At 40.1% G+C, this 26841-nt stretch overlaps 1 protein-coding gene across 1 annotated transcript; it reads right to left on the reverse strand.

Moving 5' to 3' along the window:
- Positions 1 to 1475: 1475 nt before the first annotated feature.
- Positions 1476 to 26841, reverse strand: LOC133276602 (ADP-ribosylation factor-like protein 8B). Its single transcript, XM_061467566.1, has 7 exons — positions 26512 to 26841; positions 22211 to 22291; positions 9397 to 9470; positions 8946 to 9039; positions 6788 to 6855; positions 3873 to 3943; positions 1476 to 1891 (listed from the first exon to the last, which is right to left on the reverse strand). Exons 1-7 carry the CDS (start codon positions 26698 to 26700, stop codon positions 1842 to 1844), a joined length of 627 nt encoding a protein of 208 aa, XP_061323550.1. The 5' UTR covers positions 26701 to 26841; the 3' UTR covers positions 1476 to 1841.

A 26841-nucleotide genomic window follows, 5' to 3' on the forward strand; every position in this document is an offset into this window, starting at 1 on the left:
ATCACTAGACGGATTAAATGGCAGATTTTGGAGGGTCATTTCCAACATCCCATTTCAGGAACATCCACTATTTAATTTAGTTATTTACTGAGCACTCACCACATAGTCAAATTATTTTTATGTAACCATAGAAAATTTGGGGCCAGACTTCTGTAGACAATTTCTGCAAACATTTCTGAACAAGAGCCACCTGACTACCATGCTTGTAGTAGCATTCCTGTGACACTCAAGAAAGACTTTATCATATCTGTGCAGTACATGTTTTAAGCAGCTTATCAGAGCCACTAGCCTAAAAGCATCCTTAGACATGACAAAAAATGCTGCTGTTTTCACAGTTCATGTACTTAAGTGCAAGAATTGCATAAATGATTAATACCCTTTTTAATACTGCAGCAATCACCTTATTTACCATATCTTTAGACCAGCATCCCAGAACTTCTCCCTCCTAGATCTGCAAGTGTCCTTGAAACACTTGGCCACTGAGTATCTATCCTGTGAAAGTTTTCTCTACTGCTTCTTGACATGAACTTTCCATATTTAAAAGAATTTCCAAGCTTGCAGAATTCCTATCACAGCGCCTCTAAGTGAAGCACTTGGAAGCAGGTACCTATAAGATATTAGTGAAGCACTTGGAAGCAAGTACCTATAAGATATTAGCAAAGCATCAAGATTTATAAAGTGAATTACTTCTTCAATCTGTTTCAAAATAATCCTACTTCAGAGCCCAGCTATGCTATGGTATATGCTCAGAAATTCTGCATAGCTGAGGAATGGAAAGAGTAGTACAGAAGCACTGTGAAAATTATTTCATTCACAGTAAAAAATGCTTAGAAAATCCATTAATTTGGGGGGGGTAATAATTTCAGAAAAGATACATATGACCTATCATTAGGTCAGACATAAGAAAGAAGTTCTTTACTGTCAGGGTGGTAAGGCACTACAAGTTGCCCAAAGAAGTGGTAAAAGCTCCATCCCTGGCTGTGTTCAAGATCAGAGTGGACAGAGCCTTGGGTGACACGGTTTAGTGTGAGGTGTCCCTGCCCATGGCAGGGGGTTGGAACTAGATGATCTTAAGATCCTTTCCTCCTATCCATTCTATGATTCTATGATCTGCTCTCTCTCTGTGTTTCATTCCGTATTTAGGAGAGAAAAATATCCGCTGCAGTTCTAGACTCTTTCTTCCACCAATAGAGAACAGAATAGCCTAGAGTTTGGTTTATGTGTCAATTAAAAAAAAACTATTCATACAAATAATTCACATTATTAACCTGAAAAATTATATAACTACAGATACCCAACTTTGGAAATAACTTCTTACCAATGAGAGTATTTGAAAGTGTTCTGATTAACAGTATTTTTATGAATAAGATATTTTTAATAGTGGTTTTAATTTATTATTGATACTTAAGTACAGATGTTGGCAGGCAAAATGTGTATGAATAATTACATGATGTGTTCAAAAAAAACCAGTCATATGTTTCCACTGTGCAGTTTATTCAGTTTCAAATTAGAAAAAATTACTAAGTATTTGACAATTCACATGCATAAACTTAAACATTTCAGCCCCGAAAAGTATTGATTTCTTTCAGTCTTGTATTAAGGCATTCAGGAGTTTCACCTAGACAAACAAATATCTGGATTTAAAAAAAAAACAAAAATAAAAACAAAAAACAATAAAAAGAACCAAAATAGAGAGACAAGCTATAACTCAGTTTTACTTCTGTTAACAAATACGACCACGGTGAGCCCTGGTAATACACAGTTGTATTCTTTATCTTTTCAGTTGTGTGTAGGTGACAGGAGTCAAAGTGATTGGGAGTTATCCTCAGGAAAAAGTTTCTTCAACAGTGTCTTGATTTGGAGTGCTGAATAAGCCATTGTAGTGTTATGTCTGCCAGGATAGATAAAACAAAATGAAAAAACTCAACAGCCTGTTTGCAGAATGTAAAAGGACAACAGAAAACCAGCACGTTAATACAAACAAACAAAACTCCAGAAACCACAGGCCCTCATTTACACCTCATTAAAAATTCAGTATTGAAAACTCCAGGTAAGGGTTTTTTAATCTTGTTGTTTGTTTTTAAATTATGTGCATTTTGTATTCTTGAAATACAATGACTGACATTAAGTTCTCTAACCTACAGATGAAGAACTGTTGGAAAAGCAAAGATTTAAATTTACCATAAAAGGAATGGTAAAATCCAGACTAGAATGAGATGCAGTGTGGGAATAAAGGCAGAAATACACAACCAGAAGTGAAGAGAAGGACAAACATCTGACAAAGCATTAAGAAGCCATTAAGGCAGGTTGTATGAGTCCAAGGTCTCTGAAAGACATGCAATACTGGACTCAAATTTGATAGCTGAAATTGGTAACCCTCCTGATACAATCTAATGCATTGGGCTGAAAACGGCAGCAGTTCACAAACTGATTCATGAGCAGCTTAAATGTTTTTTGCCTCAAGGCAGTAACATCTGTCAGGGAGGTAGGAAGAATGCCAGGGGAGAAGCAACAGCTCTAGCCCCAAATTTAAATTTGTTGCCACATCTGTCCAAAATTCCAGACAGCATTCCATGAATATTCTGGCAGACCAGCTTAGGCACCAAGACTGCAGAGAGAAGCACCCCGCAGAATCTAAACCAAAGCTAATAACTATATACTCATCTTCATACAGTTTCTGTCTCTCAGGACACAGTAACTGGCAGTCTTACACCTACACTTCCTGATGAGACCCATTAGCCTGCAATTTGCACTATCATCTCATTCAACTGCAACAACATCAATCAAAAATGCAGCAGAAGACAGCTGCCAGTCTTTTTAACAGCCTAGTAGTTTCATCACTAATAAGCTAAACATTTTCATTCTAGTTTTTCACTATAAAATACGTTTTTCAGTCTTTTGATCTCCCTAGGTTTTTGCCCAACCTCTTTTCAGTTTCTCAAGGTCTTTCTCAAAAGACAGCACACAAGCGCTCCAGTAATGCCCACACAGTTCCAGTCACATGTGATATATATAGTCTGATCCCATCTGTTAGTTCTTCGGGCAAATTGTCAGGAACCAGGTTAGCCTTTCTAGGCACAATGTTACACTGAAAGATACTTGAGTAATTCTCCATTAGGATTTGAGTCTTTTTCATCACCAGTCCCAGGACTTCCACAAGTAAGTGATCAACATCCCTCTGCACTAGCAATCATTCTTTTCACTATTTTCCTATTTGCAAATTTTAGCATGCCTTTTTTGCATGCTTTTCTCCTCAAGGCCATCCATATAAATGAACCAGGATCAAAACCTATTCTCTCCAGGATCCTTTCAGAAATTAAGCTGTTTTTACCAACTTCTAGTCTCAATAGAACTCTTGAGATCCTTCACTGCAGCCTTGCCAATTCAATGAGGATCAAGCACTGCATTTCTAAATCTCAATCACCTTTGCTGCCCTTCACTCATCTTGACTTCAGGATACACTCTTTGAGTCTCCAACAGGACAAAAGCACTAGTCCCTCAGTTTGAGGAACACTGCCATACAGCCACATGCATGTTAAGACCCACTTACAAAGTAAAACCACACATGGAACAAAACAATTACAAAATCTTTTAGGTATCAGCTAAGAACTGGAAGGCCTTCATATCCAGTTACTATTTTGTGAGGGATTCAAATACTTTGGGGTTTAGATGTGCTTTTCCAAGGCTCCTGTCAAATTAATTTCTTAACTTCTCATGGAACTAAATAGTTCTACAAGTGACTTTAAAATTACGCATAATTCGATGTCTAAACAGATACAACTGCATGCAATATTTGCAACAAATTTAACATCTGAACCAAAGTACAAAATATACACTAATGATGCTGTAAAAAAAAACAAACTGAAGCTTACCAATGTTATCCTTCTCTTTACAGGAAATGGAATAGCAGCAGATTTCTCTGTCTTGAATTGCTGAAAGGTTTCTGCAGAAACAGAAACAATAAAATAAGCGGTACTGCAACTCCACAAAAACTGACAACAGAAATTTCCATTAAATTACATGCTTCCTGCTTTTTACTCAGTAGGTTCAAATCTATCCTCAGATATTAAATTTTTAAAATATGCTACTGCACACAAAACCCCCCACATCTCTTTAACTTAGCATTCATCTTCTACTCTTTTCCCTTGGAATACAGTGTTTTTATCTCCAATAACTCTTAATCAAGCAACAGCACTCAAATGAGATGTAGAGTGGAGGCACCAAAAAAGAAAGAGTTTTGAGATCACACAAGAGGCTCTAAAGAGCTAGTGACCTCCCTGAACTTCAGGAGAGCAGATCTGGCCTCTTCAGGAACCTGCTTGGAAGAGTCCCATGGGATAGGGCCCTGTAGCAAAGAAGGGCTCAAGAAAGCTGGTTAATATTCAAAGATCATCTCCAAACTCAGAAGCAGCCCATCCTAGCAAGTCCAGAAAAAAACAGCCAGGAGGCATAAGTGGATGAACAACGAGCTCCTGGCAAAACCCTGTTACAAAAAGGACACATACAGAAGGTGGAAGCAGGGAGAGGCAACCTAGGAAGAACACAGAAACATTGTCCAAGCATGCAGAGACACAGTTAGGACAGCCAAAGCCCAACTGAAATTGGAGGAATGTCAAAGGCAACCCGAACAACTTCTGTAAGTACATAAGCAACAAATGGAAGAGAAAATATGGGCCCACTGCTCAAAGAGACAGGCAACCTGGTTACACAGGACACAGAAAAGGCAGAAGTGCTGGATGCTGCTTTTGCTAGCAAGATTAGCCTTCAGGAATCAGATGTTCCAGAAACCAGAGGGAAAGTCTGGAGCAAGGAAGTTGTACTCTTGACGGAAAATCAGGTCAGGAAATACACAGCAAACCAGACAGAGAGAATTATGTGGGCCCTGGTGGGATATATCTAGGAGGAATGAGGGAGCTGGCTGATGTCCTTGTGAGGCCACTCCTGATAACCTCTGAATGATCATGATGACTGGGAGAGATGCCTCAAGAGTAGAGAAAAGCAAATTTCACTCTTGTCTTCAGAAAAAGCAGAAAAAAGGACCCAGGGAACTACATGACAGTCTGCCTCACCTTGATCTCTGGGAAGGTGATGGAGCAACTAATCCAGGCATGTGAAACGTAAGGTGGTGATCAGGAGTAGTCAGCATGGATTCACAAAGGGGATATCATGCTTGGCCAACCTGATAACCTTCTACAATGAGATCTACAGCTTGGTAGATGAGGGGAGAGCAGTGTCTGGGAAAGCAGCTTTGCAGAAAGCAAGATGGGTGGGCACCAAGTTGAACACGATCCAGCAATGTGACAAAAAAGGCTAATGGCATTTTGGGTTGCATTAGGAGGAGTGTTGCCAGCAGGTCAAGGAAGGTGATCCTTCCCTTCTACTTAGCTCTGGTAAGGTTATAATTGAGTGCTGCATCCACTTCTGAGCTACCCAGTACAAGACTGGTGTGAAGCTACTGGAGAGAGTCCTGTGAAGGGCCACTAAAACCACTGAGGCAGTGGAGCATCTCATGTATCAGGAAAGGCTAAGAGAAGTGGGACTCCAGCATAGAGAAGAAAAGGCTGAGGAGGGATCTTATTAATGTGTACAAATATCTGAAAGAAGGCTGTAAAGATGGAGCCCAGTGACAGGGTAAGAGGCAATGGTTGCAAACTGAAACACAAGAGGCCCCCTCTGAACATAAGGAAATACTTTTTACCTCTGAGGGTGATCGAGCACTAGCACAGGTTGCCCACAGAGGTTGTAAAGTCTCCACGCTTTAAGATACTCAAAAGCTGTCCAGACACAGTCCAGGGCAATCAGCTCTAGATGGCTCTGCTTGAGCAGGTGGGTCGACAAGGAGGCTCCTTCCAACCTTAGCCATTATGTTTCCTAAGTCCTAGTTTAGTTGCTTAGCCTTTGGACCACAGAATTACAGAATGGTTTAGGTTGGAAGGGACCTTAAAGATCGTCTTGTTCCAACTCCCCTGCCATGAGCAGAGACACTTTCTGCTAGACCAGGTTACTCAAAGCCTCACCCAACCTGGCCCTGAACACTGCCAGGCATAGGGCAGCCACAGGCTCTCTGGGCGACCTGTGCCAGTGTCTCACAACCCTTGCAGTAAATAACTTCTTCCTAGTATCCAATTTAAATCTCCCCTCTTTCGGTTTAAAGACATCACCCCATGTCCTATCACTACATGTCCTTGTAAGAAGTCCCTCTCCAGATTTCTGACAGGCCTCCCCAGCCTTCTATACAACTTCACTGACTACTAATTAAAATTCTGTGATTTGAGATGCAGAACCCTATTCTGCAAAATTAGTTCTATATTGGCCATTTTTACAAAATTGTGTATTTCCTTTATAATTACCCTTGCAATGCATCAATTTAAATTAGTTTCAGTAATTCATACGTATATGCTTTGGATATGAGCCCAAAATATTTGAATTGCTTAAATTTACAGGCAGTAGTTTGAAATGACTCTGTTCTAATGCCATATGAGCATTACTGAGCAATGTACTCTGAAAAGTGTAAGTAAGCCTATTGCTATGTATAGCAGCTGTATCTTCAGTGATGGGAAAACAGGATTATCTGAAACAACTTTATACAAATGAAATAATAATCAAGAGAGGTTCAAATCTACTGCAGTCAGTTATCAGCCTAGATTGCTATTTCAGTTGCCAGGAGAGCTTGAGTATCTGAGAATGTAAAATGGAATCTGTTATAGCTGGTTATTGCCATATACTACTAGTGATTTTCTCTTACATATCAAATTTCACAGTGCTGCAGCTTTTTACAGCTACTTACAATTTCTCAATTAACTGCTTTTCATCCAGTGCACCTGGGAGGTCTCTTTTATTTCCAAGGACTAACACCTGAAAGAAATCATTCATATGCATGTTAAAGTCAAGAGCAATGAAAGTTTATTTTTGTCTTTAACCATTTGTTTGCATTATTTTGGATCTTGCATCTAAGTAGTTCTGCAACAGCACACATTCAAAATGATTAATGACTGTGGAAGCATCATGGAAATCCTGCTCCTCATCCAGGTCAGATACTGTATGCACATCCTCTGGATCCAATTATTTCTGGCTGTATCAGTACCAGAAGTCTTCTCTGGAAGTGAATCTCCTTTCTGAATGGCATTATGGGATGGTGTCAGATTGAATGCAACTAAACTTTGCAGAGAGCATGCCCTGGGTGCACTCAACCAACAACAGACATTCAATTCACAAGACCAGACTAATGTTAATAAAAAGTAGGACCCCAGCAATAGATGCTGGGTCCTCGAGACCCAGGCAGGATTCTCTCTAGAGAATCTTAACACTGACATACTAAACAGTCAGGCAACCAAACCCTGTATCATCAAAGCACCAGCAATATGACTGATTACTTGCCCTCCACTTCGAGCATCCATGGTAGAAATCAGAAAGGCAGCCATTTGGAATTAAGTCTGAGAAATGCAGAAAAATTACTGAATAGGTGTCAGAACTTAAAAGTTGCTACAAAATGCTTAAGGCTTCAAGTATAAATTAAGGTCAGATAAATGGGTTGAGCACACTGTAAGATAAAGTAAGCAACGGAAGGCTTTTCTAATTATGATTGCATTATTGTTTTCCAGATGTGTTACAATTCTGAGTCAAGACTGTCCACTATTTTCCATGAATCTGGAACACATTAAAACTCATTACTTGCAGACTCAGATTAATAAAGCTACTTTAAAATCTATAATGCTAAAGCCTGCATACAATAAATTGGAGGAAGTTCAATACTAGTTAATACCTATGAAATAGAAGTAAGTAAAAAACACATTACTGCATCTTGGAAATTACTGTGCTGGTCAGGCTGGGCAATTGGAATGTGATATTATAACATATAAAAGGAAAGGAACTTAATTAAATACTTCTGAAGATACAAAAGACCTATCATTTCAGGAAGGAAAAGTGAGAAGTAAAACAGGATGTGAAGACAGCACAAAGGACAATGTCACTCACCATGAATAGCGTGACTATAGACTTCTGCAGGATATATTCAATATACACTTAGCATACAGAAACACAACAGTAACAGCAAGCCTTATAAAAATTATTGAGAGTCACTTGAAAAATTCTTTTTCAAGGATGGATGTGCAAGAACCTTTTTCTCACAATGATTTCATGTTGGCTGGCTGTCTACTCATTCTCAGTTGACTTTAATCACATGCAGTGGCCAAATCTCCCAATATTTGCTTACAAAAAAGGGGCCAAGCAGCAGCCATCAAGTTGTACCTTCTTCCTGATTTGTACGTACCATTGTTTTCCTTCTTATAATCAAAGCTACAAACGCTTGCTTGGTGATATCAGCAAAGATTAGTGCTAACCTGATGGATTCCTTCTAGTCTAAACTGGCAGATTATATTTAATTAATCAGCTAGTTTCCAACTTCATAGTTCCTCACTAGAAGTTCAGCAGAATATACTATTCTTTGACACTTCCTGTTGGAGAACAGATGTATATTTGCATTTTTTTCCACATGGTTTGAAAAACTAAACAGTCAAGAAAAAGTCGAGACACTTAAAAAGTCAAACTCCTCCACAGTCTCTGGAAGCAGATGACATTATCTAATGCATCTGCCAACCTTCAGAAAGACAAACCTCATATGCCTTAAGATACTGCCAGAAATATATCTGGGTCACTGGTTCAAACCCAGCCAAGAAGGGGACTGACTGGAAGTAATTACTGTCCAATAATGCCACATATGAAAATGATTTTTTCCCAAATCTATTCCGACCTTTAGAGAAGAAAACCTACAACCACACTGCAGCACTGATAAGATGGCTTAGATGACTGAAAAAATATCACAATAATTTTTGTAACAGCACTCAATACATCCAGGCTAATATTTTTAAGAGTCTAGAGGAACCAATTCATGAGGATTTAGGCTACATTGTCTACATTCAGGTAAGAATAATAATCAAAACACTTACTGGAATTCCATGCAATTGTGGTTTATCTATCAAACTGTGTAGCTCATTCTTTGAAGCTTCTACTTTTTCTAAGTCTGCTGCATCCACCATGTAACTGCAATGGGAATATAGTTATTTATGATAATGACCATTTCCTGAAGAAAGTTGCATTAAAACATCTGAAATTTGACAAGTATGGTTACATTCACAATAGCATTAGAACAGTCCAAAGTTGCATAAGTCCTGGATTTATTAAAACACAAGGATACAGAATCAAATACACGCCATGGGGAAAAAAAGGCCTGGAACACGCTATTACTAATGCATCTGGGTTGCTGGATGTGTAAAACACACTACTTTTATCATGTTGGGTCTTCCTATGTGACAGACGTGGACAAAAAGAAAAGCATAGTTACAGAAATAATACATATTTCAAAATATATTTTGTATAGGCATACAGAAGAAAACTTACACAACTGCATTGACTCCTCTGCAGTAACGCTCCCACATACTTCGAAACCTTGGCTGCCCTCCAATGTCCCATACCTGGAAAAGGTAAGAACACCTCAACCCCACAATGTTTTTGAACTACACAGTAGTAACAGCAGAACTCTTACATGCAGCAGGCAGATTCCATTGACAATGCCTAGATGAAGGCAGTTTCCCAAGCGACCTTCCTCGAGAGACTGGTCTTCTCAGCCCCTTCCAGACAATGGAGTGGGACAGGCACATTCACAGGGCAAGTCAGTCCTGTGACAATAGCAGCTCCAAATATCCATTTAGAGAATGCTGCCCTTCCCACTCCAAGAAAAGTCTTCCTCAGATACCAAAGTGAATTATTGCAAATACACAGTTCAAAACCCAGAAAGAATAGTACCATTGTATGAAAACAGTTATGAAGTTGCATTTTTTATGGGTCTAGGGAGACCTATAAAATATTAAGTAAATAAAGATATTAAGTAAAGAGTTGGTCAGAGAGCAAATTAAATCCACGAAAAGGATAATATACTCTAGGGTGCTCCGATATCTCCACAGATCTCACATTTGTTCATCAAATGTGCTTTAAAAGACACATGGATTAACTGACCAGAACCAGAAAGGAAACAATAGTATATGGTAGGTCTGAAAGATTAATCAGTGAATCTTAAGAAAGCTCACATTCTGCTTGAGACTTTATAAAGCTTCAATCCTGCAATACTTAAGCATGCTATTGGTATCGGGCAATCCTACTGAATCCTTTATGGTTAAAAGGCTAACACATTATCTATCTGTACAGGAGTTACTTATTCTCCTTTGCTTGCAGAAAATCAGTATTTTGGGTTTCAAAACTACTTCCAAGATCAAAATACCAGGGAAAGGATTTAAACTATGCAGGCAAGGGCTACATGATTATGTAGACAGTTGTTTTACTAGTGGCACACCTATCAAAATAGTGATGAACACTGAAAAACAGAAGGAACTGAACTGTTCATACATTAATGATAAAGATAAGTAATCATTTCCTATTTTAATCAGATTTAGCTAGGAAAACATTATGTACCATACAGCAGATCTAGGAGGCATATCCACTACAGTACAAACTAAATTTGGAAGTAACATACACAGAAGCAAAATTTTCTTAAGAGTTGTTTCCATATTTCTACTTTATAAATCCATACATATTAAACCTGCTGTGACAACAAAGACTTGCACAAAGACTTAATAGACTCTCGGGATAAGACCTTTTTCAACTAAAATTGTGGACTATATTTTTAATTCCACAATTAAGTCATATTTAGGTATTAATTTCTCTATCATTTTCAACACCTTATGTTTGTATTTTAGAAAGAAGTATTTCCCAGTTCACCATTAAAATAATTTCCTGACTGCTCTTACTGTTCCTTCTGGCATAAAATTAGTATGTCACCTAAATGTAGACTGCCTCTGATCCCCTTTATAAGATCAAGAATTTTACATATGGAAGAGGTTTGAGTGAACTTCTGACCATGAACTTCTGACCATGAACTGGGTATCAAATACTAACTGCACTGACATTTAAAGTGCTATTTTAAAAGTACTAATAAAATAAACCTTTTATTTTAAAAACTTGAGTACACAGTTCATTATGATAGATGACAAACCTCACACCAACACTATACCAATAACTCATCAGGACCTTGAAACTATCAGTAACCATCTGCTGCACATCCGGGTGTCTGGAAAAAGAAACTAAATTATTTTCTTGGTAGATTAGAGAAGAAAGAAGGGGAAAGAGGACAGGGAAGGCCAGTAGTAAGATTAGATTCTTGGAGACTGATGACAATTATTCCTGTTAGCCACAAAAATCTACAAGATGATGTAGCCTGGACCAATCACACCATAAATAATATAAGACAGAAAAATACTGGTTTTGCCCTTGTTTGATGATATACTATATTTCTAGTACATTAAATTGCAATATTTATACTACATTAAATTGCAAGTATGATTATCATTAGCAGAAAAAGTCACCTCAAAACAATGGAAAGGTAAGTCATTTCCAATCAGTTTCCCTAAAAAGGCTTACAGCTATTCGTTAAAGTACAACATGGAGGACACCACATAGACTAGGTGTTTTTAACAGTGCTTGGGAACCCAGTTTACCTTAATATATTAAATGACAATAATCTGAAAAAGGAAAAAAATAAATGCATGAAATAAATTTTAAACAATTTTCACCTCTTTGCCTATGAAATTATGATGGTTACAGTAACAACTTTCTAATCCTCTTTCTAACATTGCATAACTAGCGACAGAGTTGACTAATTTATTCAAAACACAAATCTCTGCCTGAAACCATTTCCACTGTTCATCACAGAACAGCCAGAACTGTGAGAATACAAGTGGCACCCAGGAAGGAAGGGGGAGAGTCCTTAATGTTAAAGCTTGTGTGAGCCTTTCATGTTTTGTAAATCACCTATTTTTGTATCTCAGTATTTAATACACAGGTAAAAGTATATTCTGGGTGTGAACTGGGAAAGGCACGTGACTACACCTTAAAAGCAGAATAAACAGCTACAAAAATAAGTTTATTTTGTCTGGGTGTTTTTTAAAAGAGACATGACTTCAAATTTCTCCCATGGCTTTCATTGGTCCCTCGGCAATAAGATTTTTATAATGTTTAAGAGGCAATTTTATCCCTAGAAGATCAGATGATTTTAAGAATCAGAAAATACCTACAGAATGACAAAACTAAAGAGAGAAAAAGTTTCCTTAATACCCAGCCCCACTGTCTCACAGGAAATTAAGATATCAAGTTGTTGCCGTTTAGGCTCAGTCTCAAAGGCATACATCTCATTTCTACTGCATTTTGTCAACAATTATTGTTCCTGTCTGTTCCTATAAAGTAGTACCTCTAATTGTGCTTGCAGGTCTACACTATCATAAAATAATGCAATGTTTTAATTTTTAAACTAGATTAATCACCATACTTTGGAATCATCATTTACCTTAGTGTTTATACATACTTGTTAAATCAAATTCTCCTAAAACAGGAATCTCTCTGGATATGTCTCTTCAATTTATTTCTGTGGCTAGAAGGCTCTTTCTTAAGACCACACCTACCAAGTACACTGAGGAGCAAATCCTTCTCCTTTGTACAGAGATGTATCATGACAGTTGAGCAAAAATGCAGTTGGGGAATAGGTTCAAAGGTTTTTGAAGGCTTGCAGTTACAGGGAGGCTCATTAAAAGTCTGTTTGTGTTTCTGCTAATCAGCTTATATTGTGGGAAGGCTTGTTGGTTAATCAGACAGTTTCAGGAAAAATTATTTTCTAGATGTCAGTTCACATAGCTTTTTTCAGCCATGCTGGGTAGGTATTTCTTATGGGCAGAGATGTGTACAACGACATGTATCTCAATGGGTTCAGTACCCAGGATCTCATGGCAGTCAGTGAAGACTAGACAGCCATTCAGCTGACCAGACGCAACATCTTTGTTAGGATGACAAAATTACGCTCTAGGCTTGACAGTACTGACTAGAGCTCCTCTGACTACTGTTAAAGGAGCTTAACCCTCACTGCAGATGTATAGCTATTTACATTCAGACATCTTTACTTACAAGATGAATCCAACACTACAAATACTTGGAACTCACATGTATCTTTCTGCTTGGAAGTATTCAGAAAATATCAGCCATAAAACCTAACCTGAACAAAGAAGTGAGGAAATTCTAATGATTGCATCTGTCTTACCTTGCCTACTAGATGAAGCATTCCTGCAAAGCACCCACTGCTCTCCACTGAGTTCAGATAATCTGGCTCAGGCTGGCATTCTCCTCTTTCAACTGGCTAAATTCCAGGGAGACAAACCTGAAACAGTCATTTATACTAGACTAGAGTCTTCAATCAGTAATGTTCAGCTTCCTCATCTAATAAAGGGAAAAAATAAAAAGCTAAACCAAATAACCCTAAAGTTTTTAATAAATTGCCTTGTGGACACATAACTCTAGAGCCTTACTAGGAGTACCAGCCATGTAACCTATTATGGAAGCTAGAATACCTTACTTCCTTAGAATACTTACCATCCACCTACTACCTTGTATTTCAGAAATGCCTTTACAGTTCCCCTTAAAGCTGAAAAAAAAAAAAAAAAAAGCCACATGGCTACATTTTCTGTGGGCAATTGTTCCCAGAATACCGTGTTCTTTGAAATCAGTCTTGGTCCTTTAAGAACCCTGTTGTTACTCCTCACTGGTGATAAAGTCCAAGTTTTAAGCATTTTTTTTTTCAACTGGGTGTTTTATTTTAGTAGCATCAGACAGCAAAAAATAAAAACCAAACAAACCCCTATATGCATGTTTCACATCTTATAATTTGTTAATTTAATCATAGCACTTTCACTGAAGAACTGGAAATAGACTTCGACTTGCAACACAAAATGGTTGAATATCTTCAACTCCTGAGAACAAGCACGGAGGCATTTTTAATGGGAAGGGGTATTTCTCAATGATCAGGGTGTATTTGACATTTTATCAGAGATACAAGATACAATGTTGGAAGGATCAACATGTGGACTTTAAACAGGACACAAAAGCAAAGTCTGTCCTCAGAAACTGCTTTTTGAACCTCATGCTGCTTACTTCCATGTTGTGTTCTAAGGCAGGAGAGTTCCAGGGAATGCAGCTTTAGAGGGAAGACTGCAATCCTCTCAATCAAGATGTAGCACACATCTAAGCAGAAGAGCCAACCCATCCTATCCTCAATATTGTGTTGTCCCTAAAGCAGAAAGCCTTAATTCTGCATGACCATGTACAGTCCTTTGTACCCTCTTTTCACATAGTCTACAGACACCGAAATCCAAGATATTCTGGTGAAAGTAGGCATGTAAGTTATAGGCAGAACTTGCACTTGGAAGACTGATGGCAATGAGACCAGAAGCAAGGACTCTGATATCTCAAAAGAGATGATCAATACTAATGTAGTGATTACTTTTTCACAGCATATACACTGTTGCACATCTTCCTGACTTTTCTGTGCTGTTGAGCAAATAGTAATTTTTGCTTTCATTGCTGTACGTTCTTCAAGGACAAGCAAAATTAATCTAATACTGGTAGATTAGACATTCTTTCATACTGGTAGAAGGACATTCTCTCATGACAGATTTAAACCCACAGAGCAACTTTCTGGCATTCTCCTCATGTGTTCTCCTTGCCGCTGCCTCTCAAGTCTGAGGAATCCCGACAGATTCCCAGCATTAATCAGACAAAGTTGCTGAGAACAGTGCTAACCAGGGGCAGCATTTATGGTTCCCAGGTGTCCTAACAGGATGTTGAATAGAACATATCTTTATATGAACTACAGGTAATTTTATGCTGAGAGTGGATAAAAAGAAAATATCAGAATCCTGAAGTATCCAGAGCAACTAGAGGAGTGGTCTGAAATAAGGCGGCTGAAATTCAACACACGCAAGTTCAGAATTGTCCATTTGGATAGAGGGAACCAAGTGCACCAGCACGAAGTGGAAGCAGGCAAGCAGAGGTGAAGGAGAAAAAGCTTAAGCTGTTCACAAACTAGATTTTCAACAGTGTTGCAAACCTTAAATCAGCCTGTACTAGAGCAGAAGCATGTTATGTATGATTTTAGAAGTATGTACTGCCCTGTCCTCAGTGTCTCAGAGCATCAGTCTATAGAGCAGACATAAAAGTCCAGATGAGAAAAGAAAGGGTGAAAAAAGATTTTGAAAATATGACCTATAAAGAGGGGATGGGGGAGCAAACCCATCATGCTTTCCAGAAAATGGCTGCCACATATAGAAGAAGAAAAACAGCTCAATTTGTGATGACTGCAACCCATATCAGACATTAGAAAAAAGCTTTCCAACACTTAGAGTGAAAGAACACTGTACAAAACAACCGACATTGTACAACCTTCTTCATGGAAGAACAGATTTTAAGAAACAGTTACCCAAGATATTTGGGTAAATATCTGATTCACCTCAAAACACAAGTTTGGTTTAGATGATTCCCTGAGATCAACTTTTGGTCCTCATTTTCAGCAGTCCTAACAGTTACTCTGAATCACTGGTGAGACATTCATCACTGCCTGTTCTGACTCAGGACATTGCCCACGTGTCTGGGGGCTCCACGTGTTTGCCCCAACCACTGCAGAGGTTCCTATCAAAGTTATGATGCTGACTCATACTCTGCAGCACAGAACTCACAGCACAGATACAGTCTCCAAGGCTTCTCTTCCCAAACTGTGAGATGGAACAGTGCTTTCATACTTTTCCTTCTTAGCTGACCACTGAGTAATTCTGAGTATGCTCCATACTCATTCTCTGAGACACTTTCTAACCCTTATTTAACTCCTTTTCACAGAATCACAACACCATTGAGGCTAGCGGGGGCCTTTGGAGACTGTATAGTCCAACTCACTCTGGTCAAAGCAGCATCACCTACAACAGAGTGCTCCAAGGATGGAGATTCCAGAACTTGGCTGGTCAACCTGTTTCAGTGTTTGGTTGCCCTCACAGTAAAAATACTTTTTCTTATGGTTTAAATTGAATTTTTCATAGTTCAGTTTGTGCCCATTGCCACTTGTCCTGTCACTGAGCACCACTGAGAAGTTTGACTACATTTTTTGGATGCATTGATGAGATCTCCCTGAACCTTCTCTTCCTCTAGGCTAAACAGTTTCAGGTGTCTCAGCATCTCCACATGAGAGATGATCCAGTCCCTTAATTATCTTCATGGCTCTTTGCTGTACTCTCCAGTAGCTCCACATCCCTCTTGTACTTCAGGTATGGCCTTATCAGTGCTGAGTAAAAGGGAGGGATTAATTACCTCCCTTGACCAGTGGTCAAAGCTTCTCCTAATGTAGCCCAGGATGCTTGCTGGTCTCTGTTGCAAAGATACAGTGCTTGCCAATGGCCAACTTGGTATCCACCAGGACCCCCAGATCACAGAGTCATAGCATGGTTTAGGTTGGAAAGGATCTTAAGATCATTTAGTTCCAAGCCCCCTGCTGTGGGGGGGACACCTCCCACTGGACCAGATTATTCAAAGGCCTGTCTAACCCGGCCTTGAACACTGCCAGGGATGAAGCATTCACATTTTCCTTGGGCAACCTGTTCCATGTTCCTTTCTGCAAAGGTGCTTTTCAGTCAGTCAGCCTGCGGTGGACTTTGTACTTTCATGTCTCTAACTTCACATAGGTCACGTCAGCCCATGCCTGTTAAAATCCCTCTAGATGGCAGCATAACTTTCTGCTGTTATCCAGCCACTCCTCCCAGTTTTGTATCATCAGCACCTGCCCCATCATCCAAGGGAATAGGCTAAACAATCCCTGGCACGTATCACTAGTAACTGGGCTTTCTGCTGTGGATCATAGCCCTTTTGAGTCCAGCAGTACATTTTCCTTACACACAACTATCACAAATCACTGGGACATCTCACAGAAATTCTTCTTTATAGAAATGACCATTTTGACTTGAAATCAGCCCAGATACAGCACAGCCTTTCCAAAGTTACCCAAGCCATGCAGAATAGCCTGTACAACACTGCTAGCGTTATACAGGCAGTACACACAGAGGCTGGTAATACTGAATGACACATGATGACAGGTAAGGTGGTTTTTAATTGCTACTGAAAAGCAGAAGGATTCTGTTTCTGTGAGGATGTTTGGACACTTGGCAACTCTCCAGAGAACGTAGGAGTGCTGGAACTACGGAAGCTGGAAGAACGCACAGAGCACGGATCCTCCTCCTCCCTCTCTGACATCAGAGCACACAGCAAGCAGCAAACTTGGCCTCGCCCTCCAGCAGACAGGGCTGCAGCTCCCGTGGAAGGACGCTGGCCTCTAGTGGTGACAGCTGGAGGACCGCAGTCCAGCCACCCTCCGCAGCTCCAGCCCCCGAGCACGGCCCAGGGCGGCCGGCTCCAGCCTCGATGTCCACGGGGTACACAGACTGTCTGATGGTGCTACGTCAAGAAAACCAACTGCAAGAACACTGAAAATGAAGCTGCTGCATTGCCTGTGCGTATAGATGGCTTGTGTTGCTCCCTTCCTTTTTTATACCTGAGTCTACTCTATCACTGTAAGAATGAAACATTGGTTAGCTGGAGCTTCAGTCATTTAAAACAACAGTTTGCGTGCACATCTTCTCAGGCTCTCAAAATCTGAGTTTGTTCAAATAAAGTTTTTAGCTACTGTCCAGGTTATTGAACAGTAAATCCCACCAAAGCAAAAAGACTAGGGAAACTGAGCTGATTAAAAAACAGATTCCATAAAATCAAATCACTCAGCAAAAAAAAACCTGCTTGGAATTAAACCCCCAAATTGATTCAGTAATAATTTTTTTTTTTTTTGGTCAGAAAAAAAGTGGTAAGTCATTAGGTTTGTTATGAACTTCATCAAATTAGTTTTAACAAATCTCTAAGCTGTTGTACATTAGGTATTTCAATGCTAGATACCATCCCGTAATTTAATACCTCAACCACAACCTCAAAATCCATAAAACTTCCTGTTTAGATTTCAAATACTGGCCAGTACAACAATCCTTCTTCTTTGCCTCTTCTTTTGTTGGAAATAACAGGCGACAGGTTTTATTAAACACACAAGCCAAAATTTGACAATTCATGGTTAAAGCGGACAGCTTTACATTTCTGCTAATCCTCAGCTTGGACTGAAATGCACATGAAATTGGCATCTTCGGACAAAATGTTTCTCCTTGCATAAATCGTTTTCCTTTCAGTGTGGTTCAGATAACTACTCATACATACAGGCATGCCGGTGACCATATTTTCACACACTAGGATTAGAGACTAAGTATGAGAACAAATCTACTGGCTTCCAGGAATGCCTGCCAAAATCATAAGAAAATAAAGAGCAGGGGCTCCTTAGTTCTTGTTGCCTGCCGAAACGGTATGGAACCTACAGAGAGAGCTGTAGTGAAGAAACCAGGCAGTGACACTGCATTAGCACAGTGCTTCCTCTTAGCGGCCTGCCCCAAAATACAGAAAAAAAAAACAACCAAACAGCTAGAAACTAGTATCGCTTACTTGTTGGTGTTGCAGCTCACTTTGCCTAACGTGATCAGTCTTACATTTCCAGAATGCCTTTTTTTTCACTTGATGACTTTTTGACCAGATGGTTTCTCAGCCGCACTGTTACAGTAAGTTTAATTGTTTCTGTTTTGCAGTGTCGCCTGAGACCTTTGAAAAAAGTCAGACACAAGGCCTATCTGCTTACTATGAAGATCCTTCCTACCATGTTTGAAAGACTTCATAGAGTTAGTAACATAATGCTTTATCCAGGAATTTTAATAATAGCCGACAGTTGGATATCATAGTATTTTTTATGAGAAAGGTAACCTGCTTTGTTGGGATGAACAGGTTAAAGAAAATTCCATTCTTGAATCCTTGTTGAATAGGCTGCAAATAGCTCATCAAATGATTCTAGTACGAGGCATCCCCCTCACCATTCTTCAGCCATCAACTTATCAACAACTGATGTCATTATTCTCACAGTAAAATAATTTTGGAAACCATATCTAGCAATTGGCTGTAAGATTTTAACAGCTTACCTAGATACTGGAATAGCAATGCGCAAGTACTTCATCTTGACGGGCTTTTAAGGAAATAAGTATACATAAGAGCCATACTTGCTACACCTCTTACTTTCATTGTATGCTGTCATAGGAGAGAGATCACAAGAACTGGTTTCCTGTGCAGACTGGCTTCCAAACCAAGTATCGTTTTTGAAACTAGTAAACATATAAATAACTTTAGTATTATTTCCTTATTCTTACAACCTTATTATAATAACTATATGTAACATGACTTTTGAGATCAAAGGATAAAAAAGCACAGTACCACAGAAACTAACATACCTCCTCCCTATATGAATGTGATCTTGAAGTACCATTTGCGCAGACAACTGGAGTACAAACTTATTAGTCATTTCCTTCACTTACCTGAACTATCTTGGCTCAAAAACTACTTTATTTTGAATACTGCCTACTTGTAAATGATTTGCTTCTCTAGTCGAATGAACCATTAACAACTTTCTCATTTTCTTCCACATCTGACAATTCTGTCACAGCATCAGTACAGCGATCAGTTAGCCTTATGCTTCCTCTATATGGCCTTATTGTTCCTATGCAAGACAGAAAACAAGGGAACTGAAAGGAAAATCCTATTCCTGTGTATTATTTATTAGCTATGGTTGAATGCAGTAACTTTTTATTGACTGTTGCATATATGGATTTCTTTGATCATTGACAGATCTTCTTTGATCTAAGGCAGATGAGATGAAAAGTTTATGAAACTGACATTTAGAAATAATTAAAATAGAATCCTCTCCTGATTAATTAGGAAGCACTACTAAAGCTCAAGTGGAAGGTACTGCTTCAGTACAAATGTACTCCTCTGAAAGAGACAGTAAGGCTCAGGTAGGAGAACAAAGAACACCTGCATGCCTGAAAGAACAGTAGGAAAGAAATACATCTTTGAAGAAGTGGAAACTTAAGACAGTTTGACTACTTAATGTGAAACAAACAGCTTCTGCTTGTAAGTCTGCATTTGAGGTGTCCTATCACAAATTTGTCACTGCTCCTGTTCTACACATCTGCCGCTGATGTGCAAGAGGTCAAAAAAGCATGGGATGGCCTTAGGGTGCATTTGCATTTGTAGAGCGCTATACTATCAGAGGCAGTACCTCTAAAATTCTTGTTATAAATACACTATTTGATTTGCTGTCATATCTAGTGTACATGTTAATTAGTTGTAACAAACAGAATCTTGGGGGTGAATACCTATACAATTACCACATCAATCAGAATGCTCTTTTGATATCAATGCCATAAATTCTCTTTCATAACTAATACGAATCATTAATTAACCATAAGGACTAGAACACATAACACCATCCAAAATTTGTAAATTCTAACAATATAGCACTAAATATTTATCTTTTTTAAATACTGTCACTGATCCATCTGAAGCCACAAGCAGTCTGTGGTGTGTACTGACCATGTAATTCTGGCAGCCCTCTAGCAACATGCAGTGTTAGTTCTGCCTAAGAGTTTGCAGCTACCAGAGTGGAAGGATGAAGGAAAATTTAATTTTTCTCACCAAATGGAGAGACTGCTTTCTCCCTGTCCAGATTTTGCACTCTAAATATGGTGGTTTGCAGCTATCTAAGTCAATCTATCCAGGCTGCCCCCAAAATGCATCATTCTGCCCATGTCTTTATCCCACTTTCCCACACAGTGGTGGCACCAGTAATCACACAGCTGTTTGAGGAGCACACTACTTGGGCACTGACTGCGGAGAAACTAGCATGGTGGGGGCAGGTTTGGTTTGGTTGGTGGGTGAGTTTATTTAGGCGTTGCTTTCATCTAAATAATTTGGCTGATCTACCATGTGATCACTGGTGCAGACAGAAAAGGGGTGCAAGGGCGCAGGGTGTTCAAAGCAGAATGTAAAACCTCACACTATGATGTACTTCAGCCGATTGTAAAAGCTGACCTTAAGTCTCTACCACCCGCATTAGACTTGCCTGATTCTCTCTTGGTTTCCCAGAAGGTAAATCTAGTATGCCCCTTACATGAGGAACATTATATGGAAGTTTAGAAGTGCTACTACAGGCAGAAAAGTGGATGCATTAGAAGTTTATTTTGCGACTTTTTTGTAAGAGGGGCTGGTTTTATTGCCCCTTACAAGGAAGATTCTGCTTGGCACTGTAACATACAAACAGACATAGAGGAAGCCATTGATTACTCTGCAAGCTTGTAACAGGAAGTAGACACACAATTGGAATGTACAGTGGAAGGCCCTATGGTCATGTGGGAGTTTGAAAAAGTATAGCAGGATACTAAAACCAGAAATAACAGGCACTCACAGCACTTACACCATTATGGTAACTTTAGGTTTAGGGTTTTCTAGTTCAGCTTTAACATCTCCCAACCAACAGAAGTAAATGATCCCTTTTACCACCCTTTACCTGTTAACGTTTTTAGAGATAATGCACAAACAGTTAACAACTGCTTATATTCACATTACAGGTCATTTCAGAAAGTCCTCCCTAGATTTAGGAGCCACACCAAACCAGACGAAAAATTCTATCTTTAGAACTGAGAGAGAAAGAAGAGAAAATTACTTTCCCTTTTGAGAGAAAAGTCAAGGTAGAGGCAAAAACCTATATATCCTTTACATCATTTTAGATAGAAGTTATGAAGATCTGGACTAACCAACCAGGCTCCCTTCACAACCAAACAACACAGAGCCTTAACACTACAGGAGTTACTTATCTCTATTTTGATGCCTATGGCATGAATCACAATCAAACTGGCATCATCTGCTTTTCTCTAGACGCCTAAGAGATGGTTCCCTGACAACCGAATTACATTAGATGTTCGATTCCCATACAGCCAACATTACGTGAGCTGAACTGCACTCTCTGCTGAGATGCGTAAGTTGGGAGTGAAGCTGCTTCAGATTTCAGTTAAGAGTTGTGAAGGGGAGAGAGAGAAGAAGGCACTTGCAGGAGTCAACTCCAACCCTTTAATATCCCAGAATGTTCTGACCTTTCTAACCCAAAAGAGTGCAACAAAGTTTCTGCCTGGCATGGATATAATGAAATCAAAATTCATTATTTCTAGATTCATGTAACACAGAAATATACAACTATTTAAAAGTTCTGAGCTAGAAAAACAGATAAAGAATCCCACCATCTTAAAAGAAATTTCCTGTCCTTTCACATTCCAAATTGAAATCACTTTCTCTATTAGTTAGTCACTCTGGATTTATTTCAAACATGCACACCTACCTTTATGGTAACGTTTCCTTTCGTTATTTTTCTCATATTGAAGCCTACTGTAGGAATCATATCTTCTGTGAACTGCCCTGACTAGAATACAAACAAACAAACAAACAAAAAAAAGAACAAAGTATTATAAAACAGTTGATACACAGCAGATAAGTTTCTCATTTGCAATCTAGAATTTTTATCTTACAACACTGTAAAATATCACATTAATTTTCTGCAAGAGCACCGGCCAGCACTGACATTAATGCATTGTCACGCCAAGAAAGACTGTTCATATCAGCCCTTCAAATGATCTTTTATTCTCCTCAGTGACAAAGGTCAGCCCAGAAACCATAAGACCTTGGATAATTCATCTGCTCCTTCAGCAAGCCAGAAAGCAGCATGGTCAAAACGGAGAATCACAGAACCATTGAATAGTTTGGCTTGAAAAGGAACTTTAAAGGTCATCTAGTCCAGCCCCCAGTATGATAAAACATGATAAAACTGATTATAGCAGGATTTTTCCTTACAGTTTCTCACTACTGTTACGAATGGTTCAACTCCAAATGTAATAAACGACAAAGGAGTACTTTGTAGAAAGTATTACGTGCAGACCCTTTCCTTCTGAGTAGATGCCAGCAGAGGAATCCTGCTGTGGAAGCTAAGAGAATGCCATAAAGATAGAAAAATACAAGGTACTAACGCAGCACAGCATAAACCCAAAAGATAAAATCAAATTGCTACCTCCTCCCCCAGTTTCAAGAAATGTTTTTACAAGACAGATGCTTGTCATCACGATAACGGGAACCTTACACACATGTACCCACTACAGGAGACAGCTTTTGAGAAGAAAGGTGAAATTCAGACCTTAGCGGATAATTCATTCTTTCTTTTCAAAAAGTATTGTTAACAAAGTATTGTGTCTCCCAGGCACGGTGCATTCTTCCATCTATATCTGGCCATATTCCCTTCAGCCACCTCATCATCCCGTATGCCATGGCTTTGTGTTTTCTTGGAAGAAAATATGGGCATGCTCCAATACATCTCTCCCATCTGAGAGTGGGTGATCATAGCTTCACAGTGCACTGCAGCAGCTACGTGCCTCACAGAGCACACACTGCCACCAATTCGCCCTGGTGCTATTGCTATATACTTTCTGCAAATTTTCCCTGTTCATGGCAGAGTGAGAACACACGATGCCTCTAGCTTGTCTTCACAAACTAAGATTAATTATTTTTAATCTGGGATTTTAAAAGCTGTACAACCTTTGACAGGTACTTACCCCCCCCCCCCCCCCCCCAAAGATTTTGGAGTCTGGAATTAGATTCTTCCATCAGTTACTTGTTCAACCTCACCTATGGGAACCTTCTTGCTATTCTGTACAATACTCCCCGTCTTTTGTTTCTGAAAGTCTTTTTTTTTTTTCCTTCCTCTTTCCTTGCTTCAGTGACTTGTCAACAGCAATATAAAAAAACAGTGAAGACAAATGCACCTGCAGCCTCATACAGATATAAGCAGCCATCAGTGACACAACTTCTTAATTGGATGGAGTAAAACAAAGACAGTCAGTAACTATCTCCTGTAGCACGTACTGGTTTAATTTCTTAAAATATAAAGCACGTTTATTTGTGAAGGCCGGATGTATAAACACATAGAAATACATAAACCCTGAGAATGTAGCATCATTACTCAAGCACAAGAATGCCTCAAAAAACAGCCGGTCAACTCAGAAGGCTATTGTTTAAACAAACTCATAGAAAGTCAGGATTACACTTTGCCAGCAAATTATACACCATATGTAACATGCTAAACTGGAAGACAGACATCAGAAAAAAAAAACCAAATCCTTCATAACTGCTCTGGTATCAGCAACAGAATGCAAAGAATTAGTGTCCCCTTTACTGGTCTTTAGTCTTCTACAAATTTTCCATTCTGGTTGAATGAAAACAGCAACAAAGAAAGTATTATGTTTACAGTTCTTTATTTTCCTCACACAATGAAGGAAACAAAGTAATATGTCAAATCTTTTGCCGACATTAGTACAAAAGCTCTAATTACTGTGTTTTGTTTCAAGTGCTATAAGCACCATAAAGTAAGAAATCTGTTCCATTTTGCTTGCTAAGGAAGTTTTACATGACAAATTACCTATTTTGAGAATATCCAAGATGTGCAAACAAGTTTAGGGTTGTATCTCAGTAAAAAAGATTACATCCTGACACAGATGAAAGTAACTGATGCTACAACATGCTGTCCTCTTTCAATGTTGCTGAATATTGATTTGACAATGAACACTGTCATTATCCCCTACCACATCCATAGCCATGGGCCAGATTCTACTCAATTATATTAGTGCAGAGCCATAGTACCACACAGGGACATTATCCAAGGTTTCCACTAGTAACAAAGGATTACTACATAATCTTCAAATTCTTAAGAGAGGAGGCTGTCTCAAAGGGTATTTATTCAATGTTAGTCTGATAAGATCCCTGAATACACTTGCAAAGTGGAAAAATACAGTATTTTCTTAACACTTGTTTATATGATCCATTGCAGTTTGCATTTTAAGTATCCACTGTTTTGTAACGGTTAGTTTCATCTTGTCACATTCTAGCCACATAGACACAAACACAGATTTCCCAGTCAATTTGCCATCCCCGTAAAACTGTATTCAAGCGTAATATCTGCCATATCTTAAACTGTTTACTCACAAATTCTTTAACCATCTTTCTTTGTTGATTATCATGGTGTGTCATCTCTAGACTGAAAAATACAAAAGCTACAAAACCTGCAGTCTGTGACACTCTAGTCACAGAACATGGATGCCTGGCAGAATACTCTTAAACAATACATATACTGGCAAAATCAGACCTCTAGTAACAGCAGTGCTTTGCTATTAAAGGTATTAGCATGAGAGAGACACAAACATACGATGCCATACCACTGGTGGTCTAGCATAAGTGAGTGGACAAGCAGTTATAGGCACAAAATCTAACACCACACACAACTGAACCAAGGTCTCTGAAGTGCTGTATTTTTTGCTCCGTTTATGAAATCAATCCAAGAAGTAATGCAACTTATCATGCCTTTTCCCCCTTACTCAGCAAAGCCCGTCCTTTGGAGAGGAACGCTTCCAGTGGGCGCAAAGAGTGATGAGGCCTGTGCTGAGTGTCTAACAAACTAACATACTAAATCCAGGTATTTTCTGCTTATTGATTGCTGATGCTCCCCAGAACATACTTTTACTGTACACTTTCCCTACTCCGCTTCATCTCCTACTCTGCCTCCACCTCTTCACTCCCGCTGAGTTACAATCTTCTGTTTTTTCCCTTAACTCAGAATCGTTTGCAAAAGCAAACAACAAATACCATATACTCATGTCATCATTGCCTCAATCTCTTTGGCTTTAGGTCATACACATCCCAGTTTGGTCTGATCTGTGATCTAGCAACTTTTCAGGATAAGGGCTAAAGAACATCTGGAAACCTTTATCTCATGGCAGGTGAAGCTGCAAATCTCACCAGACAAGATGTGCAGCAAGAGTAGGTGCTAAGCTTCCTGACTAGCAGGAGCCATACTTGACATATATAGCTGTTTCCACTTCCCGATGGAAAGTAAATCTTCAGGATGGACCTAAATGAAGGTCAGAGAGCACAGTAAACAAAGATGAGAAACAAAGACGGCAATAAAGTGGAAAACGCCATAGCAAGCATCAGCATTAGAGGGGAACAAGGCTGCAAGGCCATCACCACAGGGGGTAGGGAATGCCAAATTCAGACATGGAATGCTGGGAAAGAGCTATCAAGGAACCGTGTGTGGCATTAACCTTGATGCAACTGATGGGAGGGGAGAATTCAGTTGACAAGGGAGTTGTGGCCTTGGATGCAGGATACATTCTGAGTTACTCCGGGATACACTGGCCGTGAAAAGCCAATTCAATCACAGGCAAGAGCCCATGCCCAGAACGGGCACGCTCTGCAGTCAGCAGAGGAGACATTTTCTTTCTCCCCCCGTCTCTCCCATTTCACACGCACCCGATCCTGCTGTGAAATTCCCGAGGCTGCCAGCGATGCGGGAGCTGCCTCACGCCCGCCGCCCCCCTCTCCGCAGCGCACCGCGGGGCCTCACGACAGGCGGCAGCATCGCAGCGGGGGCAAAGCCCGCACCTGTTGCCGGGGGAGGTGAAGCGAGGCGGGAGGGGCGGCCCCCTCCAGCCAGACCACACCGCCGGGCCGTTGCCTCACCGCCCACGGCCACCGCTTCCCCGCCGCGGGCCGCCGCCCTGCGCGCCCCCCGCCTTGCCCCTGCGACCGGGGGCCGCGTACCGCCAGCACGGTGAGCAGCGTGGTCTTGCCCGAGTACTGCAGCCCCACCAGGGTGAGCTCCATCTCCTCCTTCCAGAACAGCGACCGCAGCCACTCCAGCACCCGCGCCACCAGCGCCAGCATCCCGCCCAGCGCCCCCGACCTGCGGCAGGCGCCCAGCCCCAGCGGCACCGCCTCACTGCTGGGCATGGGAGCGCGGGGCGAGGCGCGGCGGAGCTGGGGACCGGGCCGGGGTCGACGGCGGCGAGGCTGCGCCGGGTCCGGGAGCAGGAACGACCCTCACGTGATGGCGCCGCCGCCCTTCCCGCTGCCACTTGCTGCAGACGGGGG

Source organism: Pezoporus flaviventris, unplaced genomic scaffold, assembly GCF_033815535.1.
Source record: "Pezoporus flaviventris isolate CSIRO_AGI_PZ_B2104156 unplaced genomic scaffold, CSIRO_AGI_Pfla_v1 ptg000045l, whole genome shotgun sequence".
Taxonomy (NCBI): domain Eukaryota; kingdom Metazoa; phylum Chordata; class Aves; order Psittaciformes; family Psittacidae; genus Pezoporus; species Pezoporus flaviventris.